Source organism: Bombus huntii, chromosome 17 (assembly GCF_024542735.1).
Source record: "Bombus huntii isolate Logan2020A chromosome 17, iyBomHunt1.1, whole genome shotgun sequence".
NCBI lineage: Eukaryota > Metazoa > Arthropoda > Insecta > Hymenoptera > Apidae > Bombus > Bombus huntii.
The window spans coordinates 1,837,859-1,862,700 of NC_066254.1; the positions used below are offsets into that span (position 1 = coordinate 1,837,859).

The window sequence follows — 24,842 nt, forward strand, 5'->3', positions numbered from 1 at the left end:
CATTTAAATTAAGATATATAGGATGCCCTATAATTAATGATCCAGTTAGAAAACAGCGGTTCTACAAGAAAAGATAAGTTAAAAATATAGAATATGGTTTTCACGTAAAACTTTTATTGACAAGTATTAGTGGAATTCACCGTAGACTATCATAGTTTTCAACTGTTCTAACTCCATTTTCCGAACAAGTTTAATGAACTAATCATCGCAATATAATCCAAAATTAAAAAAGTAATACTTAAAATTTAAATTCAACTTAGAAAGCAACGGGTATTCGGTTCTTTTAAATCTTAGTTCAACAGTTTTGAAAGGTTCTCTTTCTTAATAGTTGTATCTTCAAATGCCAATCATATTGCTTCACAGTGTCTCTGTGATAGACAATCCGCATCTGCCTCTCGTGGAAAATCAAAGCACAACGAGAGACAAAATTCAAGGCTACAGGCAGTCCGCGGATAAAAACCTTGTCTAGTTTGACAGACGATTGTCCCCCAGTAATGTCTAATGTGACCGAGGTCAATCTGTATAATGTTATCCAGGAAAAAGCCCCGTAAACTTCACGTCTGCCAGTATTTTGTTTTCCATTGGAATGGAAAACAAGAGACAACGTCTGCGAGCAAATATTGAAAGAATTTGAAGAACGTGTAAACGGGTAGCACGTAGCTCGGTTTAATCGTCTCTTTACTAACAGGCTTTTTTTGCTTTGATTCTCTTTCTTTATGTCAACAGTTTGGAAACGCAACGGTCGACAACGATTCTCACGTTTCTTTTTCTATTTTTGAACCGATTTTTTGTAACAAGATGAAACGCAGACATGAATAGAAATATTAATTTACTGTGGCATTTGTTGACACTTACAAGGAAAATATTTGGAGGCGACGCATTGCGATGGTACATTGCCATGCATTCTATTGACACTTAGGTTTCATGATACATGTACAATGTACATAGATCGGTATCGGCGAATCGTTACCAGATGTAACTTTGTATCGATGCAGGAATCACAATACTGTCAGTTGGTAAGTAAGGCCCAATTGGGATACAAGTTTCAATGTGTAGAAGGCAGCACTGCCGTATAATTTACGGTAGATTCTCATCATTGTATTTTGTTTCTGAATCCTTGGTCAATCTTTACCCAATATATGTTAAAAAGCAGAATCACTCATATGCAAATAATTTCTATAATGGCTCGGTTCTTTTGATCCAGTCTCTTTAATAACGCGGAATTAGAAAATCAGATACTCACAATTAACGACCTTTTTACACATTTCCTCTTAATCTTAGTTATTTATTTTCTATAATCAACATATTTGCTATTATTGATAATAAAACTTGAGTGTACTGTAATGTACTGTAGTGAATAGTACTGTATTGAATAGTAATTGATATCACGCTACTGAAAATTGAAAACAATCTGATAAAGTGAAATTGATATAGATTTCATGAAACCTAGATATCATAAAACAATTTTTTTGGAAACAAAGTTTTGCATGAATAAATAATCTATATTTGACATTTATCTTTTTATAGTACGGTTTTATATTTTATATAAACAGAATATTTGAAATTAAATTCTTTTAAGTCAATATAAATATATATTTATCTATATAATTAACTACTCTTTAATACCGATGGCAGTTTGTGAATTAAGAAAAGATAATAATCGTGAAACATCCGTTTGAAAATTTTCCTGAAAATATAGTTAAGCTAATATCCCTTAAGATGCCCCTTAAGATATGATATTTACGGATTAACCTTTGTAAACATCTATTACTGAAAACATCTGTGTACAATATACACATATTATATTACATATATTTGGGTATATTTAATAACATAGAAAATATTTCACTGTTTGTTTTCATAGCAAACCAACTGTATGAATACTTCTATCTCACACTGTGTATTGTATTATTACAAAAATATTTATTAGCTAGAACTTTTTGTAGCCATTATATATATAGTTATCTTATTTATAAACAGTTCATTCGTTTACATTATCTACAGGGTATAAATAAAAAAGTGGGCGCCGCTTACAAGATCGATTGTTGGTACGAAGAAAACAATAAAAAAAGTTGATGTAAAAAAATTTTGTTTCAGGATCTTTTTCAGGTTAAAAGTCATATCATTTACACTAATTTTTTACCTAACCTTTTACCTTTTTACACTAAATTTAACCATTTTATATTATATATTTTCCTACTATTGGCAAGAATGTATCAGATGTGTCGAACTTTCTTTATTGGCTTAATCACACTGTCATTCTCTCCAAATCTTTCACTCTCAAGGTTCAAAACAAATAACATTCGATACAGATGGAAGTCAACCACTACATCCTTTGTCTCTAAGTGAGAAACGTAAAGTGTGAGTGAGATAGAGAAAAAACTCTCTTTGTGTTTAAAATCAATCTTGTAAGTAGCGCTCCCTTTTTTTTATTTTCATTTTGCATGCTATTGTTGGGCGATTAGCTCTTTCTCAGTCATAAATAAATAAGCGTCAATGTGTATTAATTTTCTGAAAGATAGTTTAAAGCATGCGAGTGAGTAAATCTCACTTGGCTAAGGGAGCAGTGTAAGCGGCGATTGCAGGATATTCTATATACTACCCACGTGATCGAGCACAAGGAAAATTTGTTTTCCTAGTATTAGTAGAGACTAATATAGAGATATCGTTATTATTATAGATATCGAAGTCAGTCGTTATAGATAACAATAACTTGTTAAAAATTGTTCTAGTTTATTAGATATCGAGTAAAATATTTTTAAAAAATTGTGATTTTCTGAATTGCAAAAGAAACAGTAAAAGCCACTTTTCCCAACCTTTTTTTATGTAAGCTTAAAATAAAACTTTAAAAAACGCATATTGTACATTTATGTCATACACATGCTGAAAATTTGATGCAGAAACAAGCGAGAGGTATCGGAAGTTAGATTTATTACAGGTATAAGTAGAAGGTCGTGAAAACAGTGCAAACTACGATTTTCACCATTTTAATTGTTTGTTGCTCAAAGTAACGTTAGCACATTTCGATGAAATCTTCAGCATGTATGTTATTGTTATAAATATACAAAACATACTTTTTAAGTTTAAGTTTTTAAGGTTATGAAAAGCGACTTTTACTATTTTCTTTGCGATTTCGAATCAACTGAAAGCTTTTCAAAACTTTTAACGTGTTATGTAGCAAACTAATCCATCTAACTTTTCGAGAAAAACCAAGTCGTTTGGTTCAATTTTAAAAAAGTTATTGTTATAAAGGTTAGACGAATACGAGTGTGAGTACATTGTTGAAAAACAAAAGGCGCTTTGTCTGCCGGAACATAACCTGTCGCTATACATTAGGTTGTCCCAAAAGCTTCTTTTGTTTTATAAGGAAATAACAGATGCACAATATTTTTGATTTTACATTATTTTATCAGATTATGTATGATCCATTTCGTTCCAGTGGAACGCATCTTGTGGTATGTAAATACAAATGTTGGGCATCCATTATTTCCTTATAAAACGGAAGAAACTTTTGGGACAACCTAATATATATGTTGTACCTTCGTCATAGAGTACACGGTAATAACAGGGCTTGAATCAAATTCTGTACAGGGTGGTTGGTAACTGGTGGTACAAGCGGAAAGGGCGTGATTCTACGCGGGAAAAGAAGTCGAAAATATAGAATAAAAATTTTTCGTTTGTGGCTTTGTTTTCGAGAAAATCGACTTTGAATTTTCGCTCGGTACGCATGCGGTACGTTATAACGGTTCTCACTGTAGATCGTTGTCTCGATGGAAAAATTAAAAAAAAATAAAAAAATTTTTATTCTATATTTTCGACTTCTTTTTTCGCATAGAATCACCCCCATTCCGCTTGTACAACCAGTTACGATAATGAAGCCAAAAGCAAGGAAGCGGACTCCGCCATAAACGCAACAAAAAAAGCCACGTAAAGAAAAATTATAACACAAAAGACGACCAAGGACACCAACAGCAGTGTAATACTGACAGTACAAAAGACTCAATCCTCTGCCATACCTAATAAACAGGAACAAAAGAACATATAGTAGCCGAGAAAGCATACACCAAGAAGAAGCCCTAAAAATAGACGATATACAGTTCACTAAAGTGTCGCGTTCCTCGACGAGAAAATCAAGGGAGAACAACATATTGCTCCCAATCTACATAGTACAAGTATCCCCCAATAGCAATATTGGAAACCTATTAAAAATAAATCGACTCAATTACTTTCAAGTATCATGGGAAAAAATAAGAAAAAACGACATTACTCAATGCCACAAATGCCAACGAATAGGTCACACAGCGCAAAGCTGCAACCTAAATTACCGCTGTGTAAAATGCACTGAACCGCATGGCCTAGGCGAGTGCGAAATAAAAAAAGAAGACGTAGTAACCAAAGGCAAAATATTCTGCGTTAACTGGAAAAATTACAGTCACCCCACTTCATACGAGGGGTGCCCAAACTAGTAGAGCTGCGCAAAAAGCTCAACCAAAAGATAAACAATGCGAAAAAACCAAAAGTCGAACGCATCGCCCAAATACGCCGTAAAATAGTAAAACAGGGAAGAACACAAAAAAATTCCCTTCCCCCACCTATATTTGTTAATGATGTCATCGATATACAAACAATGGTAAAGTCGATTGAGATAGATATCAACAAAGAAGACTACAAACTTAAAATAAGCAACAACCAAGTCAAAATTCTGCCGACCAACCCAGAATCTTACAGGAAACTAACCAAGCTACTAAAAACAGTTAACGCAAACTTTCACACGTATCAACTAAAACAAGAAAAACCTTTTCGAGTGGTACTACGCAACATCCACCACTCAGCAAACTTAGATGAATTAAAATTCGAACTTTTAAAACACGGCCACGAAGTAATCAACGTTAGTAACATAAAGCATAGAATCTCGAAAGACCCCTTTTCCTTATTTTTTATTGACATAAAACGAAATACCTGCGCTTAATGTGCAGATACACACCCCACAGACCAGTGCATTAAACCACCGGAAACGAAGTGCATCCACTGTCAAGGTGACCATCCTGCTAACTGCAAAGGCTGCTCAGCCTACAAAGCCCTATATAAAAGTAAGTATCCTAAACTCTGAGCCAAAGAGACAACCACAGACCGGCTCGGGCAACCGAGATGAACAGACGTGTGTAAGCAATCGTGCGCTCCAGTGAAGTGATTCAGAGAAGTGTTACGAATAGTGACAGTGAGGGGAAGTCAAACAATGCAGCAGCAGATACCAACAATCAAGATTGCAACCAAAGGAGAAAAGTATTATATAAACGGGTCGGTAGATTTACCAGGCTTAAAGCAACAGGAACAAAATAATAACAATCAAAACGATATGGTTACAGAAGAAATGAAAGAGCAGTGGAGACAGGAGGAGCGCAGCCACGATAACGAAAGATGTTACTAGGACGAAAACTGGAAGCTAGCAAGGACTAGCAAAAAACGTAAAATAATTCCAGGCACAAGTGCCGCAGGAAATCTAGATACGGAAAAGCAGCGATGGCTGCAAGAATTACCACTAAGAAACCCCTTCAGCTCACTTACGGAAGAAACAGACGACGACCCAGCAACCAAAAACACAACTAAATCAACGAACACTACAAAACCACCACCAATATTTGTCGAGGCCCAGATAATAGACCCGCTTATAGATCGACTAAACGATATAAATAGTTGGGAAGGAAAACTACATAATAAAACAAACAAAACTAGAACAAGTAAAAATACAAACAAACACCCCAGAAAGTTATAGGAAAGTGATAAAAGAATTAAGGAGAAAAAATGCTATATACCACACGTACCAGCTCAAAACGGAAAGGAGCTACAAAGTAGTTATAAGAGGACTGCACCCAAAAACTAACACAAAAAAACTAAGTGACGTATTAGCAAAAATTGGCCACCAAACAAGAACTATAAACAATATGACAAGGTACGATACGAAGCAACCATTACCATTATTCTTAATAGAACTTGAACCCAGAACCAATAACAAGGAAATTTATGAAATCAAAAAAATTCTAAACACAATAGTAACAGTGGAACCACCACGCTACAAAAAAGATATACCACAATGCATGCGGTGCCAACAATACGGTCATACAAAAAATTATTGTAACAGAAGCCCGGCATGTGTTAAATGTGCAAAAAATCACTTAACAATACACTGCCCATACACAGGAAAAATAGAAGAAGTTAGATGTTATAATAGTAACGGAAACCACCAAGCCAGCTATAAAGGATGTGAAATCAGGAAACAACTACAACGTAAACTGTTTCCACCACTTCACAATAAATCAGTCGATAACTACCAACAACGACAAAGTACCACGGATAACGAAGCAACATTGAAAGCACAAAATGAAATAAAAGCTATAAACAGAAACACAGGTCCCCAAGGAAACCGAAGCTAAGCGCAAGCAACCCAAAACATTAGACAAGCAACGCCTATAAACAATCAGAGTCAAAGCAACAACACCGGAGACGCTACAGAAATCAAAGAAATGCTCAAACAATCCATTAAAAGTACGGAGATATTAGGAAAAATGGTACGTGAGCTAAACACAATACTAAGGCAACAAGTACAACAGACAACAGTCATGTTACAACTACTCGCAAAGTTGGTAAGTAAAAAATAGAGATGGACATGTTGAAAATAGCAACCTGGAACTCCAATGGCTTGCAACTGCCAGCGCAAGAAATTAAAACATTTTTGTATAAAAATAATATTGATATACTACTTGTCTCAGAAACACATTTCACTCTAAAAAGTTTCATGAAAATACCATACTACACCATATAGGACACCAAACACCCCTCAGGTAAAGAACACGGAGGAACTGCAGTAATAATAAAAAATGATATCAAGCATCACCTACATAGTCAAACAAATCAAGAACACTTACAAGCAACCACTATCACAATACAAACCAATCACAATTGCTTCCAGATATCAGAGTTATGTCCGCGAAGGAGCAGAAAGGGAGAGAAAGAAAAACTCTCACCCTTGTAAGATAAGACGATGGAGAAGGATGGCAGTCAAGCGACCTAGAGCCGCTCCATCGACGTTCCAACGGACCACGACTAGAAGGAGCGATAGCGCTAGGGGTAATGGCCCCCCTAACGCCAATTCAATAGTCAGTAAGTATTAGGACTGGCTCGAACAAGAGGACGCGGGAAGGGGGTGCAACAGATGTTAATTCATAAAAGGTTTCTAGAGCACTCCTGTCATACGCGTAGGATTTTTAGGAGTTTTAGTTGGTAGGAGTCCGACACTACTCTGCTGTCATGCGATTATTGCAACAGCGGAGTGTCCATGAGGATTTCTCCACGTACAAAAAAAAAAAGATGGCAAACAAATGAAGAAGTGGAAAATGCCAGCAACACAACTGATAAACGCTGCACCATACTCAGCACTACAGCGCAAGAAGTTACAAACTTAATTAAGGCAACAAAGATAAGTAAAGCCCCAGGATTTGACTTGATCAATGGAAAAATCTTAAAAAACCTTCCCCCAAAGGCAATAAGACTAACAACGATAATATTCCACGCAATTCTAAGAATACAGTACTTTCCTGCACTATGAAAAATATAATAGGACAGATCGTAATGTTACCCAAACCAAACAAAAACCCACATCTAACTGCATCCTACAGGCCAATATCATTACTACCTGCGTTTTCCAAATTACTAGAAAAAATAATATATAACCGCCTAAAACCAACAATAGAAAGAGAAAAATTAATACCGGTCCATCAATCTGGATTCAGGAATAAACACTCCACAATAGAACAAATGCACAGACTCGTCAATGAAATCTTACAGGCGCTGGGAACAAAACAATATTGCACGGCACTCTTTATGGACATCGAAAAAGCATTTGACAAAGTTAACCATGAAAAACTTCTTCAAACATTCAACAAACAATTTCCAGAACAAATCTACATACTACTCAAATCTTACTCAAACAATAGAACCTTTGTAGTAAAAATAAATGATGCATATTCTGAAATTAAGGATATCAAGGCAGGAGTACCACAAGGAAGCGTCCTAGGACCAATACTAACACACTATATACGGCAGACATACCAACAACTGTCAACAGCCAACCTGCTTGCTAATCACCTATCTAACGTATTTAAACCTCGCTCCACCAAAACTGCCGCGAAAATAACAAATGTCCCCTCCTATTGAACCCCTTCACTTCTGCAGAGATTATAGAATCAATCAGTCGCCTGAATCCCAAGAAAGCAGCGGGGCATGACCAAATATGTAATAAAGCAATCAAGGAACTTCCCACAAAAGGGATTGCACTCATCATATCAATTTTTAACGCAATTCTTCGCCTCGAACACTATCCTAAGTCCTGGAAAATCTCACCGATTACTCTCATCCCTAAGCTCGGTAAACCAATACTCGAAACTAGCTCCTATCGCCCAATTAGTCTTCTACCTACTTTGTCAAAACTATTCGAGAAGGTGGTAACGAATCGACTCCTTCCACTCCTAGAGGATTTGAAAACACTGCCAGATCTTCAATTCGGTTTTCGGAAGCAGCATTCGACAAAACTTAATTAAAATAGGCACATCTTAAAGCTAACAACACACCACTTCGCGCAAGCTGCAAAGATAAAAGAAAATAGTTTAATCTTCGGTTGCTTATTTCTAAACGATTCATATTACAAATATGCACTGACAACAGGTTACATCCCCCCGAAGCGTTTTTATACCTAGACGAAAGAAACTACCTCCAAGACCAAAATAGTATCTCAATAATCTACCATATAAAAAGAAAAATAGGAATTAAAACAATACTCTACGAGGAAAACTTAAATGGACAGACTATAAACACTATGTGGAAATACAACATGGCCCTTCCCCAAAAAGACACAGAAGGCAATCACAGAAAAAACATAAAAAAATATTGGTTTAGACCGAAACCATAATAAAAAATAACAAGAGAAAGAACCACAAAACGGCAACGCTCTAATCTCCCTCTGTGTAAAATAGTGTAAATATTGTAAACATTGTATATATTGTAAATAATTCTACAGGACACCCATCCCTTTCCCTCTCCGCCCGCCCTCTCCCACCCCTCCCAAAAATCTCACAGCCCCACCAAAACTCGTAAGTTGTAAAGAAATTTAAAATGGAGAAATAAACTGTAATCGTGCGTAGAGAAGCGTTGTACTTCTTCTTTCATATGAATATTATCTTACATAAAGTATACAGTGTGTGAAAAATGAATACCAACACTCTGTCAATTTCGAAAATCTTTATTTTAATTGCATATTTAGTCCATAATTTAATTTATAAAATTAGATTTGTAATAGAATTGCCACTCCACCAAGAATCCACTTACTAGCTCTCTCCTTAGTTCTTAAATTGAACGTCCACACATAAGTAGGACCTCGCGATCGTGTTTTATACACAGGACATTCATACATATTCTTTAAATCTTGTTTGTCCTGTGTAATCGCCCTAATATACATTATTGGCAATAATGGAAACAATTCTTTAAATCGAGAGTCCATGATACATCCTGTTTGAACGTCCCATCGTGCACCTTCCATGTACAATCCGTTTATATAAGCGCCTTCTCTTGGTGCTGATCTGTAAAGTTTTAGTGAAAAATCTATTATTATTACTCTGGAATAAAATTTATACAAATTGTAACTGAATTTTGTTAACGATGAAAACTAGTGAGTTTATTTAAATAAATGTACTTGAAATAAAATATTAAAAATATTTAAAAATACAGTTAAGATATCTTTATTTATTAATACTTTAAAATATTTGTATATACACATGTATACACACATACATATATATACATATATATATATATATATATATATATATATATATATATATATATATATATATATATATATATATATATATATATATATAAGAAGATAATCGCAAATTCAGTAGCTATAAACAATATTTGTACATCATTGTACTTATTAGAGCATTTATGTAGCTACTAATTAATTAGATTCATATATATTAAATCTAATGCCATTATTTATCGTCTCCCTTATGGGGGTACATGACTTCTAGTTCAGACAATAATTCGTTGCTCGTTTTCACTGCTATAAACTCCACTCTCGCTTTCGTTTAACCTTACAAATCCTCACAAGTTTACATCGCGTTCTCAAAAAATCATATCTACTTAATAATAAAATGAAATTAATAAATAACAAAAAGTGATATACAATACTATAAATGAATCAACGCTCTAAACCTGGGTGCGTGTGTACGCGCGCGTGCCTCTTCATTCTCCCCGCTCATCCGCAGTGATCTTTGTGTCATTTAGTAGTATTATATACTATATAATATAATATAATAATATATATAATAGTACTTTCATACGACTACCAAAAATTGATTCTACGAAAATAAATCGTGGATTTCGCCATAAAAAGGTTCATTAAAAAATAAGGATGTGTATATACAAATACTTTTTTTCACCATTGTACATGTGCGATAAGTATACTATACCCGACATTAACATCATACAGTAAGGACAAACAAAAATAAAGGATATGTTTGAAAGAATGACGGAGTAATGTTTTTAATAATTACGTGATTTCTTCTTTGGTTTTTCGCAGTACTTCGCAATATAAACACATTTTGTCCAATGGCCATTCATTTTTGCGTGCGGTTTGTTGCATAATTGCAGTTAGGAATGATTGAGGATTGAAAAAACCACCTAGCCATACCGACGATGGTAACTACATAATGATTCGTTATGTCATTAGAATAGATTAATTGCTGAGTAGAATAAGATTGCAATAAAGTTGAATAATAATGTTGTAAGAGTTTTTAGATTTTAATGTTAATTGGCAAAAAAGGAAAATTCTGCATTTGGTACACGTAAACAATATGAATGACCCGTTAATATCGTCTGAAAGAAGATTCGTTAATATCTGGTTTGTCATCTTCTCGAATATATAATAGTTCAAGCAAAAGATTGTTTCCCAAGTTCAGCTAAAGGGCACAAAGTACAGGATATTAAAGGCGAGTATGCGAAGAAATAAAGCTGCTTGAAAATGTCAAATTTTATACTTTCCATTTTTTCTTAAAGAAAGTTATTGTAATAGATTGGAGCGATGTTCTCAATTAATATGAATTTACACAAACTCAATCCAGCTATTCTGGATTCAGTTCAGGCAGATTCATATTCTATTTACTACGAATTATCTGCAGATTAATAATCTGAAGATGAAAACACTTTGATTCATATCAGTTCGCACCTAAACTTATTTTAGTTGAATAGATTTAAGCACTCTTTTACAGCTTTTTCCTACCGGAAAGTTATTAAAATTTCACTTTTTATGGGTAGCAACAATCGTGTGCGTTGAACGAATCTTCATTCCGTCGCTCATTCAATTTTCCTATGTTTATTTTACCAGTTTCAGTTGAATTCCAGGCATCAAAATTTGCCACGGATTCAATTATCAGTTTCGCAAAGTGAAACGTTTCGATATTAATAGGGCATTGTTTTATACAATAAAAAAAGTTACAATAATAGTAAGAAATAAGTAAATGTTTACGTTAAAATCAGCAGTCCAATTAGATAATTCATTTATTCGATACAACATATCCGTGAACCAACTGTTTAATCCTAATTCTGAAGGGTAAGCTCTTTTTGTCCAAGACGGCGGAACAGCATCCATCATTATATAATTTTGTAGATCTTCCATCTCAGCATTAATAGTTAATTCTCCCTATCAAAAAAAAAAATCACTAATTAATTGTCTGGCGTTGTGTTACAAAGCAGCATTTAAAGTTTGAAAATTCAAAAGATTATGAAACTTCCTTCATCTATCATCAATAAATTTGAGAAGTTATAATTTTTTTCTATAAGCAGTTACCTTCAATATAAACACTTTCGAATTTAATGTCACATTTCAATAGTTTTAAGTTGATCATGTTCTAATTGATTTAATGATGATGGAAGAAGTACGGCAATATGTTCCAAGAGTTGTAACAGTAATCTGAGTCGCATAGGAGAATGTCGCTTTGTCATTGCACTCATCATATGGTATAATTCGACAATGATTTCTTTCTTTCTGATATAATTAAAGGTATTTTATATAACATACAATTGGGAAATTAGGCTCCAGAAACACATATAAGAAACATTCGGTAATTACACAAAAGTCGAAACTCAAGTGTTGCAATTATAGGGAGGTAGAGACTGTTCTAAAAACTGAGATCTTAGATATGCCCAACGTAGAAGAGGATAACGCGAGTGAAAGAAAAAAAGCGACTGAGAATCGAAGCATTCGGCAAACATTAAACCTAACCTCAACCTTATCCCAAGCTTAGACCTTTAACTCAAAGATTAAATTTTCTATTTTTGATTTGTGACCAATGAAACTTACCAATATGCATATTTGCTTACTGTGTAAATAATAATTAAATACGTGTTAATAAGTAAATATAATCCAAATTATTTGTTTGGTTTCATTTTTATCAGAAAGATCTCACAAATACGTTAGTAAAAGAATGATTCAGAAAGGGTAAAAGATAAAACAGTTTTACTTTTGATTTAGTATCTAGATAAATTGTCTGAATGATATTCGATTTCCGGTACGTCAGGCGTCCCGCAGCAGAAACGACGACTGTGCAATTATGCATGGGATCCTTTTGTCCAATTATCGAATGTTTCCGTTTGTTATTTCTAAATGAAATGCACATACATTACCAGCTAAATGTTTGAAACCACTTTCTCAGTTGTATCTGTATTAAATATTTCACCAATATCGTTATTAATTTGAAATTAACGTTACAGTTATTAATAGTAATTTATTTTGATAGATTTTTAACGCGAGAGTTTTCTAAGGTAACAGAATTCTGGCTCTTTTTTTAATTCTCGTGTTTTGTAAAACACGCAATAATTACAATTTTTTGACTGGTAAACATATATACAGTGTGTCCGCTTTATCGTGAGCCGCTGAAATACCTCGAAAAACACGAATGTCACGAGATGACTCAGAAAAAATCGCATAACATGAAGGGGAACATATTATACGCTATTGTGTTTGACATTGCGGTGACCTTGAAACCTGATCTTGAACGTGACATTATAATTTTTAAACATAAAGATCTATCTTTTATTACTCCTATACGATAAACAATATTTATGTATATAAAAATAATATAAAAATGCAGCATTCCTACATATATCACAATAAACAGTATAACCAAAGATAATGAACAAACAGTATTGAGTATACAGTATGTATAACGATAGGGATGAGAAGTAGGAATGGAAGATAACCGGAGAGGTGACTTCCCAAGAATTCGGTACTTGCATACTATTCAGTGATTATGTAAATTAATTTAGGAAAGAAAGATTTGTGACACGTATTTTTTTCTACAATGATTAATGATAAAACAGTTACAAGGAATTAAAAATTAGTAAGACCGAACGTTTCCGACCACGTACCGAATGTACTCAAAGAACGCGTGACTTCAAAAATCTAGAACAGTGCTCAAATATCAGTAAAGTTTTAATTTAATTATCTTAATTAATAGGTAAGTATATGGAACGAAAATGTGAACTAAGGAGTTCCTAATAACCTAAACTTTTGTTGTCAGTAATCTTCTTAATTATAGAAAAAGATTCAACTAATAATAATAATTTATTAAAATTTGCGCTTACTCTACAGATCTATATAATGCGTGCACCAAAGGTAGTGGCAGAGAGAAATTTCCTCTCTGGTAGAGGTTAGAGACAGACAGTGCGAGACAGAATAGGTAAAGTTATTTCTTAGTATATTTCCTATTACGAGCAAGCAATTCTAGAAATTTGTGGGAGATAAATCCGGGCAAAGTTTTGGTTATACATCCAGATACTACTTATATATACACCAGATCAGGTATTATTTGAAATTATCTAATTTTGTTTAATGAGATTTTTTGCTATCTCATATTGTTTCTGAGCTGTAGTTTACCCTAGTTACATCTAGTATTCTGTATGTGTCGTGTATGCGAACGACCATGTATGCGTTTGCGTAAATAAGTATACAGCAAAAATGTAAAAAAGCATAAAACTTTGTCATTACTTTTAAGCCTAACTCTAATTCTTGCAGGGATCTTCTAAGTTCTTCACACAGTAGATTCATTCGTTCGCACTCTTGTAAAGCAACTGTGACAAATGGTGTACGATCTTCCACCTAAGAAATTTAACAAATATTTCATTAAAGAAGGAAGTTGTTCTGAGATCCGACTTTTTATACCCAATTTTGTCCCTCGGTCTATCTTCGATGTTAACCAGTTAACTGCGGAATTTAGTTTTCAAAATCCCTTACGGGGTGCGTAATTAAAATCAAGCAATGTCGTGTATACGCGTTGAACGCAGTTAATTGGATAAATGATGCAACGATTTTGATGAGCTTAAAATGTTTTAAATATCAGTACTCAATAATTTTTCCGTATGAGTGTATACATATGTCCCCTACAACCGCTGTTTGGCCTTAGTTTTCCAAAATTGAATATTCTATACATTGTCAATACAATATTGAGATCCTTAAATATTGACAATAATATCAATAATAAATATTGATCGTCTGAACGCTCCTTTAAAGATTTCCGGTTTCTTAATTACTAATTTCTATTTTAAATTTAGATTGATTAAGTAATTCATTAACATTAGTAGTAGAGAGAGACAGTGAGTACCTTGCTGTAAAGTTCTAACATATTAAATTCTTCTGGTAGTTTGTCCAATAAGTCTTCTATTTGTCCTTTTATTTTGTCTTCTTTTGAAATATCTCCGCTTGTTGTATCGCTGGCAGTTCTTGTTAGTATACCCAATAACGTTTTAAACAAATTTTCCACAGTTTGTGTTAAAAACCCTAATAAATGTATAAAATAAATTCTTTAGTGTATCAATCAGGAAGTCTTTATGTTAAATCGAGAATTGACTAAAATTTGATATTATATTACGAATTCATCAATTTACGAGTGCTAAGGACAAATTAGAATTTTTTTTTTTTTTATTGGACTATTACGAAACTTCATCAAAAAATGTACGTACAAATTTCTATTTGTACCTGTTGGATTATTACGAGAAATGAGTGTTTGTGCGTAGTATATGACAACAAATATTATTCAACGTATTGAAAATAAATTTCTTTATACATAGACTGCAATATAAGTGGGAAAAAGACACAGCAACCATTTATTTATATATAAATATATATAAAAAATGCCGATATTATTTTCTTTTGTTTAATAGTTCAATTGTTAAACAGTTTAATCATTGTAAACGGCCAGTTCTTAAGAATTCAGTCCGAAATACAGACGTGTCTTCCGCAGATAAAAATTAATTACATTACGCAATTATTACAACCAGAATTATTACATCTTCTAACTTATGTTGTCTATAACCAACAGAGCCTAACAGTCAAGGGCCCAGTATAGGTTTCAAATTTTGTAACATCTCTATCTCTGGTATACATATACATGTACATATATACATATATAAAGTGCAAAATACTTTTATGTTCCTTCGGTTATAACTTAAAAACTACTGCACCGATTTAAAGTGGACTCGAATCATTCGATAGAGAATATTCCAAAGATGGTTTAGTCAGAATGGCCCCTATTTACTATGTTAAGTTGTCGAGCAACGAAAGAGAACACGAAAAGATTCAGAACGAATAAAATGCTCCTTCACTGGTAACAATGAAGTTGGCATGACAGTAAGAGATGGCCGAACAGATCAATCGTCATTCTTCGGCTGTATTCGGGATAAGTTCGAGCGTCGTATACAATAGTGGGGAGCATAAGACTCACGTCTTACAACAAGCAAGGTAATTATTTCTCAGAACAATTGTTACTCATTTTCTTTTCGTTTTGACTTATTCGTTGCAATATTAACATCAATTAGTTACTAAGGACACATCCGGGTAAGGACCGAGGATATCAGCTAATTATAATGCTACTGTGACATCGTTCATCAATTCACGATTACTATTCTTAATCACTTCAACTCCAAATACATAAACTTTGATTCGAATTAGCGATCTCACAACATTGATTTGTATTCCTTAGTTATTATCTAATAGTGTGATATGATATTATGTCAGTTTCATTAGGTCGTTTTGAAATGTTATATATATTTACCAATTTCTGCATTGGGATGAAGTCCATACAGAACAGGACTTTCAGCAGGTAGGTAGTTATCGACGTACTGATGATATGCATCGTAATCACTATTTGGTGGTACCAAAAAATCTGGTGCAAGGTATAGTTCACCTACACAAAAAGTGTAAATTCATTTCTATGTTAACTGTTTCTGTAAAAATTGTTGTAATGCCTTCTAATTCCATCTCGTCGTAAATTGTCGAAGCTATTGATGGTGTCGAAAAATATTTCAAACAAAAGTTCAACAATTTCGAGGGATATATAATTTGATATAATTTTTTACGAATGAATAACTGAAGGATTTCTGAATGTTAATAATACATTTTTATGTGGAATTATATATTTCGTATTTTATTATTTGGCATTAATCGGTGCAGTCCTGAAAAGGCAAAAGAAATAATAGAATAAAATTCACACTCTGAAATGGCTGTTTTAGAGATAATTTGATTTTGATGTGTATTGCAAAGCGACATAATATCAACAATTTCGAAGATATTTGTGAACCGTATATTAATACTTTATGAAATTGTACAAGTGTACAAATTACGAAAACGAAGATACAATGTTATAATAATTTAAAAAACGTATTTCATATATACTTGTGCTAATTCAAGAATAATAAAAAAATTCTTATCATTAATCTTTTCATCAGAGTTTATAAACTTCTATAAAGTGAAAGATTTACTTTTCAAATAAAAAATAAATTGAAATTGTATTATTACTTTGAAAAATCGGTTATGTTATAATAATCATCCAAAGTGATGTGTAGCGGCATTCGACAACAAAGAACTTTCCAACGGTTTCGTCGGTACATAGTATACCATTGTTGACAGACTGTTTACGAGAGACCGTCAAAACGTAAGCAATCGATATCCCTACGGTCCTTTCGCCAAATACTCGAAAGAAGGCGTACGTGACCACGGTCAGTACAGTAGTGGGGATATTGTGAGGTGACAAAAAGAAACGAAATAGATTGAGAGATGAGTGGTGACCAAGAAGCGTGATTGAACAGTCGAAATCGAAAAACGCGAGTAAATTATCTTTCGCTCAAGTCGCGAGTCGAGACTTGTAACAAAGCCGTTAAGTGAGAATAAATATACTGTTAAACAAAAGTATTTCTTTGGCACTCCACACTTACTACCAACACCTCAGATATATACAAAATAAGAAAAGAAAACGATTAGTAATCATTAAATAGTAAAGAATTATATGCATCTCTAAAGCAACTACATTGATATAAAGCATATCGATTTCCACTTTGGACGCGGACGAAGGTAACATGTGGGTAGTGAGCGCGGTGAAAAAGTGTAAAGTGAAGGGGAAAAGGAGGAGGAAGACAAAGGGGAAAGAAGAAGAGAAAGAAAAGGGTGAAAGCACGAAGAGGGGATATAAGAAAAAAGCATAAAAGAAAAAGTGTCAATAAGACAGGAGAAAGTGTGAAACACAAAGCTAGGAAAGAAGAGGTTAGGTTGACGAAAGTACAAAACTAATTAGCCAGGAAAAAGACAGATGGCGACAAGAGGCAGACCGAGGATAACGAACCAGGCGAGAGAGAAGGAAGAACGCAGAAACACGCTGGAAAGATACAGCGTGACAGAGAAGGAGGCAGTAATGAGAGTGGGCGGCAAAGAAGCATAGGACGTGAGGATGGAGAAAATAGAAAGGGGGTTAGAGGTGTTGGTAGAGCTAGTAGAGGAGATGAGGAGGGAGAAGAAGGAGGAGAGAGAAAGATGGGAAAAGGATCGAAAAGAGGAGAGGGAAAGGTGGAAGAAGGAGAGGGAAGGAGAGAGACGAAGAGAGAGTGAGAGATGGAGGAGAGAGAGGGAGACGGAAAGAAAAAGATGGGACAGTGAGTGGGAAAGATGGAAAGGAGAGATGAAAGAATTGGAGGGCAGAATCAGAAGGTTTGAGGAGGAGCAGGGCAGGATAGAAAGGGAGAGAAGAAAGAGGAACATCGTAGTAAAGGGTGCGGAATGGGGGAAGGAAAGCGATAACGGGACAGTGTTAGAATTCATAAAGGAAAATATGAGAGTAGAGGTAGAGGTAGAGAGGACACAGGAGGTAAGGGTGGGAGAAAAGAACACAATAATAATCGTAACGTTGAAATCGTGGGAGGAGAAGACGAGGGTAATGAGAGAGAAAAGTAAATTGGGGAAGGGGATATACATAGATAACGACCTAACGATATAAAGCATATTTCGTTTCAATATTGAAAAGTTTTGATTATTGTAAGAAGTGACCAATAAAGAATTTACAAACAAAGTTTTATAGAAGTAATTGTATTTAAAGATAGATTTAATAAATCAAATATATTGGAAATATAATTGTGAATTATCATATATACCTTCAACTAATTCCGTTTTCAAATATTCTACTAAATATGTCTTGCATAGTCTTCTATCCCAATCATCGGTTATGTGTCCTCCATACATTATTTCTCCAAATAAGTAACGAAGATCCTCCCAAGGTACTTTGATACTATTTTCCAGGTAATTAAATAATACAGATACGCTGATTGTTAGATCACCGAAGTTGAATGGGTAGGACTGACATAAAAGAAAATAGTTTTTTGAAAGTACATGTATGTGTAAATTTAGTATATAACTTATAAGACGGTTATAATTATATCAATTTGTTTAAACATATTTTGAATGAGAATAAACTATATTTTACTAAACAGAAAATTATTCTACAGAAAGTGTTGTTTGAGAAAATTTCCGAAAATCATTGCTAATACCATATCTAATTATATTAATATGTCGGAGATGAAAGAACACCGGAGTCTTTGGAATTTTGGATAATCCCGCAACATTGTAATCTAGAGTCTACTATAGCTATAATTAAACAATTGTAATTGTTCGAGAGTTGTGATAATGAGCTTAGGCTCGAAGCGACAGCCAGTCGCCGAACGTAGCCGCGGTCACGGGATGAACGCTTTGTCTAACAAAGGTATGGAGTAATTCTATAGCTCTCCTTAAAAGAAATATTCGTGGCGACACGCGACAGTAAACATTCCAACGGTTTCTGTCCCGTGGCTCGCCACACGCAGAACCTATTTTTCGAGTAAGATGTCGACGCATCTCCATTGTACATGTTCAGCTAGCCTGAGGACCCGTTATAAAATCTTAAGATCTAGTTAACTAAAGTCCTTCAAACAGACAAACAGAAGATAGGGAAAATCTATTTTTCTCACGAACGACGCTGACCGCTAGCAAGTTTACCTCAACGACGGCTAGCATCCGTCTCTAACTACCAACATGGAAATGGACCAATTAACAGCAACGTCATCCCATCATAGTTTTCCTCTGCAGCATCATCGCGATAGAAAGTGATTCTCTCGTGAGGTCGCATTAGAGAGTTACATAGCGTCTTTACGCTCGGTGGATATTCTATGTTAGAGTTAGTTCAGTAATACTTGTACCGTAGACAAGCAAGTTGTACCTAGTTATTGAACCTCGAATCATTGTCATTAGCTTCTCGAGTATCTAATTACCATGGTTACTTGTCAAATTCTGTAATAATCATATTTGCACTAATAGATACCTGCTGTATTGCATAACAATAATGTCGAATCGAATCCAAATGAAGATTCGTTTCACGCCCCTAACCCTAATCGTAATGTGACCCCGACATATATATACAGGGTGGTTGGTAACTGGTAGTACAAGCGGAAAGGGGGTGATTCTACGCAAAAAAAAAGTCGAAAATAAAAAAAAATTAAAAATAAAATTTTTATTCTATAAATTTGTTTAAAAATCTACAGTGAGATCCGTTATAACGAGACGCGATAAAATGCACGCGTACCGAGCGAAAATTCAAAGTCGATTTTCTCGAAAACAAAGCCTCAAACGAAAAATTTTTATTCTATATTTTCGACTTCTTCCTTCGCGTAGAATCACCCCCTTTCCGCTTGTACCAACAGTTACCAACCACCCTGTATATGTAAATGTGATTTCTTAACAACGATTAACAACATAGTAACAGAGAAATTTGTTTAATTGCTATTTGTGCATAGTTACGTTCTAAATTATTTAATAATTTATTATTAAAGCATATATAATTACTAAAGCAACAATTATTGAAGAATATAATTTGCAAACTTTGCTAATATCATCACTAGTAAAAAATTAGTAGCATTTCCTAATTTAATTGCAGACTACAAGGAAGACACTTATAGTACGTTTTAAATTATGCCACAGTTGTGAGATCTATTCCAAATATATCTTATAATTAATAAAAAAATCTGTGAAAGAGTATTAATTTTAAGTTATTACATTACACAAGATATCGTAAACATTGTTTTTGCCTTCTCTCATTATTTCAACATTTACAAATCTTCGATCCATAATTTCTAATTTAACCTTATGATCCATTAAGATTTAAAGTTACTTACCCTATTCCATCCTTGCGCCCCAAATTTTCTACGTTCTGCAAGTACAGCGTGATAATAACAAAGTGCAAATAATATTGCTTTGAATTCGGTTTCCTTGCTGCAGGACTCCAAAGTTTCCTGGGTAAAGTTATCCAACGCTTTGTGGATGTTCGCTTGAATTCCAGATGGTGGTTCGTTCGTGATCTTTATGGCTGATTCTAGTATACCCTGTGTACAATTTAACGAACCTTAAATTTAGTAATCAGTGTTTCCTATCGACATTATCTACTTATTTATTGGCTAAAGTATCACTTATATAGTGAATTTGGGTCTATAATAGGTACCTGAGAATTTTCTTAGATTTTATTAAGGCAAAAAAACAGTAAGAAATTAGACCAGTTACTGAAGGACCTGTAATGCCGACCGCGTTAGAGAAAGACCATATTACCGACGGAGGGTTAAAGAATATAATTAGCACATGTTAACTTAATTAAAAGTGCATATTTTCTTTTGCTTTTTCAAATTATACAATTGTTTATTACCTGAGGTATTATCGATTCATGAGGATCAGGACTGGGTTCCGCACTAATGAACAATCGATAATCATCATGTGGATTCTCCGAGCACTGTTCCATCTTTTTTTCTAATGTAGGCAACCATTTCCTCACCAAATGGACATTTTGCAAAATTACCCAATGGCCTTCGTTCGCGGAAAGTTCTATGGCTTCTTCCGCTATGGGTTCTTGACCTTGACCCAGTGACACATTATGGAAATTTCTTCCTCCAAAAGTGAAACCCAATTGCATTCCCAGTTTTTCGACGTCCTGAATATTTATCGTTGTCGTTATTGTAAATACATATTCGATGTGATCACGTTGATTTTCGTAACATGTTTTTGTATAATTCATTAGGTATCCATAATTCTTAATTTTAATTGTCTTCGATTCAGGTTATAAACTGATAAACGAAGCATATGCCATCGAAAGCAACAGAGTATAGGAAATGAGAAGAGTAAGAAGGTGTTACATTTATATTGCATTAAAGAAAAATTATTAAATGTTGCGCAGTTTGCTTATAGGTTATTGGTTGTTCAGGGTATTCATGAATTATATATATCTCATGACTTTGATAGATGATCCCACACCTTCAGATCGGTGCAGATTTATTAAAGAAAGATACCGTACAATAGAATTTCAAAGGTAAATTTTTTTTATGACATCGTGTAATGGATATCTAATGGATCACGTAATATCTGCAAGGAACCATGGGTTGCAAATAAACCGTTCTTTTGGAAAATGACCTTAAAATTTCATTAGCTCTTACATTGAAGTTACATTAGAAAATGTTTACATTTCCCAATTAGATAAAAACTAAGTAATGCCATATTAATGAACAAACAGAAAGCTATTCCTTTGAACGTATGATAATCTACGCTAAATAGGATGAAGCATCTAACTTCATCATTTCAAACTATTACAAAATTACTTACTTTATGGAAAAATCTTTCGCATAAAAATTGAATAGCGTCGAAGAGAATATGATTTGGTAGGTGGAACTGCAGAAACGTTAACTAGTCTTCGATTTCCATGTTTTTGAAAGTATTGTGGAAATCGATATTTCAAATAACCTTTTCCTATATAAGAAGTGAATTCGCTCAGTTTCCGGGATATGCACGAAAAACTATCGATATCACTACAGTGAATTCTACATCTGCAGTTGTGCAACCGTGACAACTTATGCGTTAGTTTGGTTACCGATTGCCGGTCACTTATCTTCTCTTTTAAAACGAGGGTTGGGCGAGTTTAAAGGCTTCGTGCACAACGTACACATGCGAGGCTACAAGAGTCTGTTATGACTGGTAACTTATAACTCGATTATAAGTGAATATCATCAATGTATTGGGTTCAAATATTAAATAATTGAGTAATTGTTAATACACAGAAGATAAGTGACCGACGACTGGTAACCAGACCGACGCATACGCTGTCAGAGATGAACATCTATAGGCAGAAATACACTATAATTGAGCTGGTAGTCTCTTGCCAATATATTGAAAACTAAACAAGTTCACTCTTTATATACAGTATACTATAAAGGTAAAAGTTGTTCAAAATATTTCTATAACATATCCTAAAATCATAGAAATCCGAGGATAGATAACGTTTCTATAGTTTCGCCCTATATAGCGGTATGTAATATCAAAAAGAAAGGGGTATATACACTTGGACTATCTTATATGTAATATCGTAGAATAGATTTGAATTAGAGATCGGTTGAAAATAGAAAAAACCGTGTACGTCGTCTTTCGTGGTTTGTTTACATCCAAGAGCGCCTAGTAACAGCGACGCGAGAAAGGATAAGCAGCGTCAAAACAGAGGTACGGTTTCATATTTCAAGGAGTGGCAATCGAGAGGCCAGAGTATGTGAGCCGAAAAGTGTGTATGTGTGTGAGAGGACGAGAGCAAGAACGAGCACGACCGGGCAGGAGTGTATTGGCGAAGATCAGAGTGAATTGAGTCGTTGAAGAGTAGAGTCGTTAGAGGTTTCGAGTTGTCGAAGAGTAGAGTCGTTAGAGGTTTCGAGTCGTCGAAGAGTAGAGTCGTGAGAATTGATAGAGTTGTTAGAGAGAGAGAGTGTGTATTAGATTCGTTGTGACGAGAGTGATCAAATAACTGTAAAGTTATTTGATATAGATACGAGTATTGCATTTAGTTTCCGTTAAATATCGTTCTCTGTCCAATTTATATTTGTATATTCAATTTAATATTAATAAATTGTAAGTAATCGAAAAAAAAAATTTCTATCCTTATTTTTCGATATTACATATATTTAAGTTCGAGTTTTCTCGAGATAGTATAAGTTGTAAATTTAAGGTATAAACTAAGAATCGTAAGGGTGCTGGGGAAGAGAGAAAGAGAGAGAGAGAGCGTGCCTTGGTGACGTCAAAGCTAAATGAGTAAAGGAGTGGGAGAAAGTTGCGAGAGTTGAGGGTCAGCATTTTTTGACCTGGGAAGACAGAAGTTGTGAGCCCAGTGTGAGAATAAGGATTACGAAGATATTGTAGTCAGTTTTTGCATTGGGTATTGCTTGTTAAAATAATACTGAACTTCACTTCAAATAGAACATCCTTTCTTGTCCTTACTCTAGACTATTTAGATACTACAGTTATATATTGCATACAATATTATACATTATATATATTATTATTATTATTATAAGTTAATAGTGCTATACATTAGATAAATAAATAAATAAAAAAAATCCTCAGCAAAATGGCGTTCAGTCGCGCGCGACTATATTGCACGTGTGAATAGCACGTATATATACATGTCGGAGATAAGAGGACACCGGTGCTTTCCCTCCGAAATCTCGGGTAAATCCATAAAAACATTGTAATTAAAATCTACAGTTGTAATTAAACGATTTGCCGTCACTCTACCCAATTGTATTTGTTTGAGACTTGTGACAATGAGCTTGGGCTCAAGGCGACATTAGTCGCCGAACGTGGCCGCGGTCAACGGGACGAACTCTCTGTCCCGTAGCTCGCCACACGCAGATCCTATTCTCCGGGCAAGATGTTTACCAGATGTCGACGCGTCTCCGCAGTACGTGATCGGCTAGCCCGAGGACCGTTATAAACACTAATATCTAGTTACCTAAAATCCCCCCCAACAGATACACAGTCTTTGTCCCAGTTACAGGAAGACAGGAGAGACCTATTTTTCCACGAACGACGTCTCCCACTAGCAACCTTCCCCATATGGAGATTGGCCAATTAGCAGCAACGTCAATTTCCCTTACTTTCCGAACGTAGGCTATCCCCAACGAATCCGATGATCTCGTGTCCTTAGACACACCCCATCATAGTTTTCATATGCGGTATCACCGGGACGGGAAGTCATTCTCTCTTGCGATCTCATCGACAAGAAGTTTAACGCCTTACGGTCAGTGAATATTAACAAAGAATCCGACTTAGATTCTGCGAGTACGTACGACTACCATCCCGTTGTACGCGGATTCCTTAGCGAACCTAAGACCATTGTCACTAGTGTCGCGAGTGTGTGAGTTTGCGTCAACTTTCTAACATCTTTGTGTGTGTCAATAAAAGTCACTTCAGTGGTGTAAGAAAATGGATAGCTTCAGTGAAGAATCATTACCTATCCCACGCCCCCGCCACGAGGACGACTCGGGCCTAGACTTGGACTTTGACTCGACATATATATATGCCTTCCATATACTTTGTACTCGCAGAGTCGTGTCTTAACTTCGCGGTTGCGCGCGTCTGGTCG

The 24,842-nt window shown here is 34.7% G+C and overlaps 2 protein-coding genes across 2 annotated transcripts in view; both read right to left on the reverse strand.

The window, feature by feature from the left end:
• Positions 1 to 915: 915 nt before the first annotated feature.
• LOC126875142 (dynein beta chain, ciliary-like) lies at positions 916 to 21,188 on the reverse strand. Its single transcript, XM_050637866.1, has 8 exons — positions 21,083 to 21,188; positions 20,575 to 20,801; positions 18,526 to 18,727; positions 16,161 to 16,292; positions 14,712 to 14,887; positions 14,099 to 14,209; positions 10,608 to 11,752; positions 916 to 9,629 (listed from the first exon to the last, which is right to left on the reverse strand). Exons 1-7 carry the CDS (start codon positions 21,186 to 21,188, stop codon positions 11,528 to 11,530), a joined length of 1,179 nt encoding a protein of 392 aa, XP_050493823.1. The 3' UTR covers positions 916 to 9,629; positions 10,608 to 11,527.
• The window catches only part of LOC126874973 (dynein beta chain, ciliary-like), a 45,550-nt gene continuing 41,507 nt past the window's right edge, over positions 20,800 to 24,842 (reverse strand). Inside the window, exon 18 of the mRNA XM_050637527.1 lies at positions 20,800 to 21,377. Within this exon, the coding sequence (XP_050493484.1) occupies positions 21,287 to 21,377 (91 nt within the window). The 3' untranslated portion in view covers positions 20,800 to 21,286. The remainder of the gene's footprint in view (positions 21,378 to 24,842) is intronic.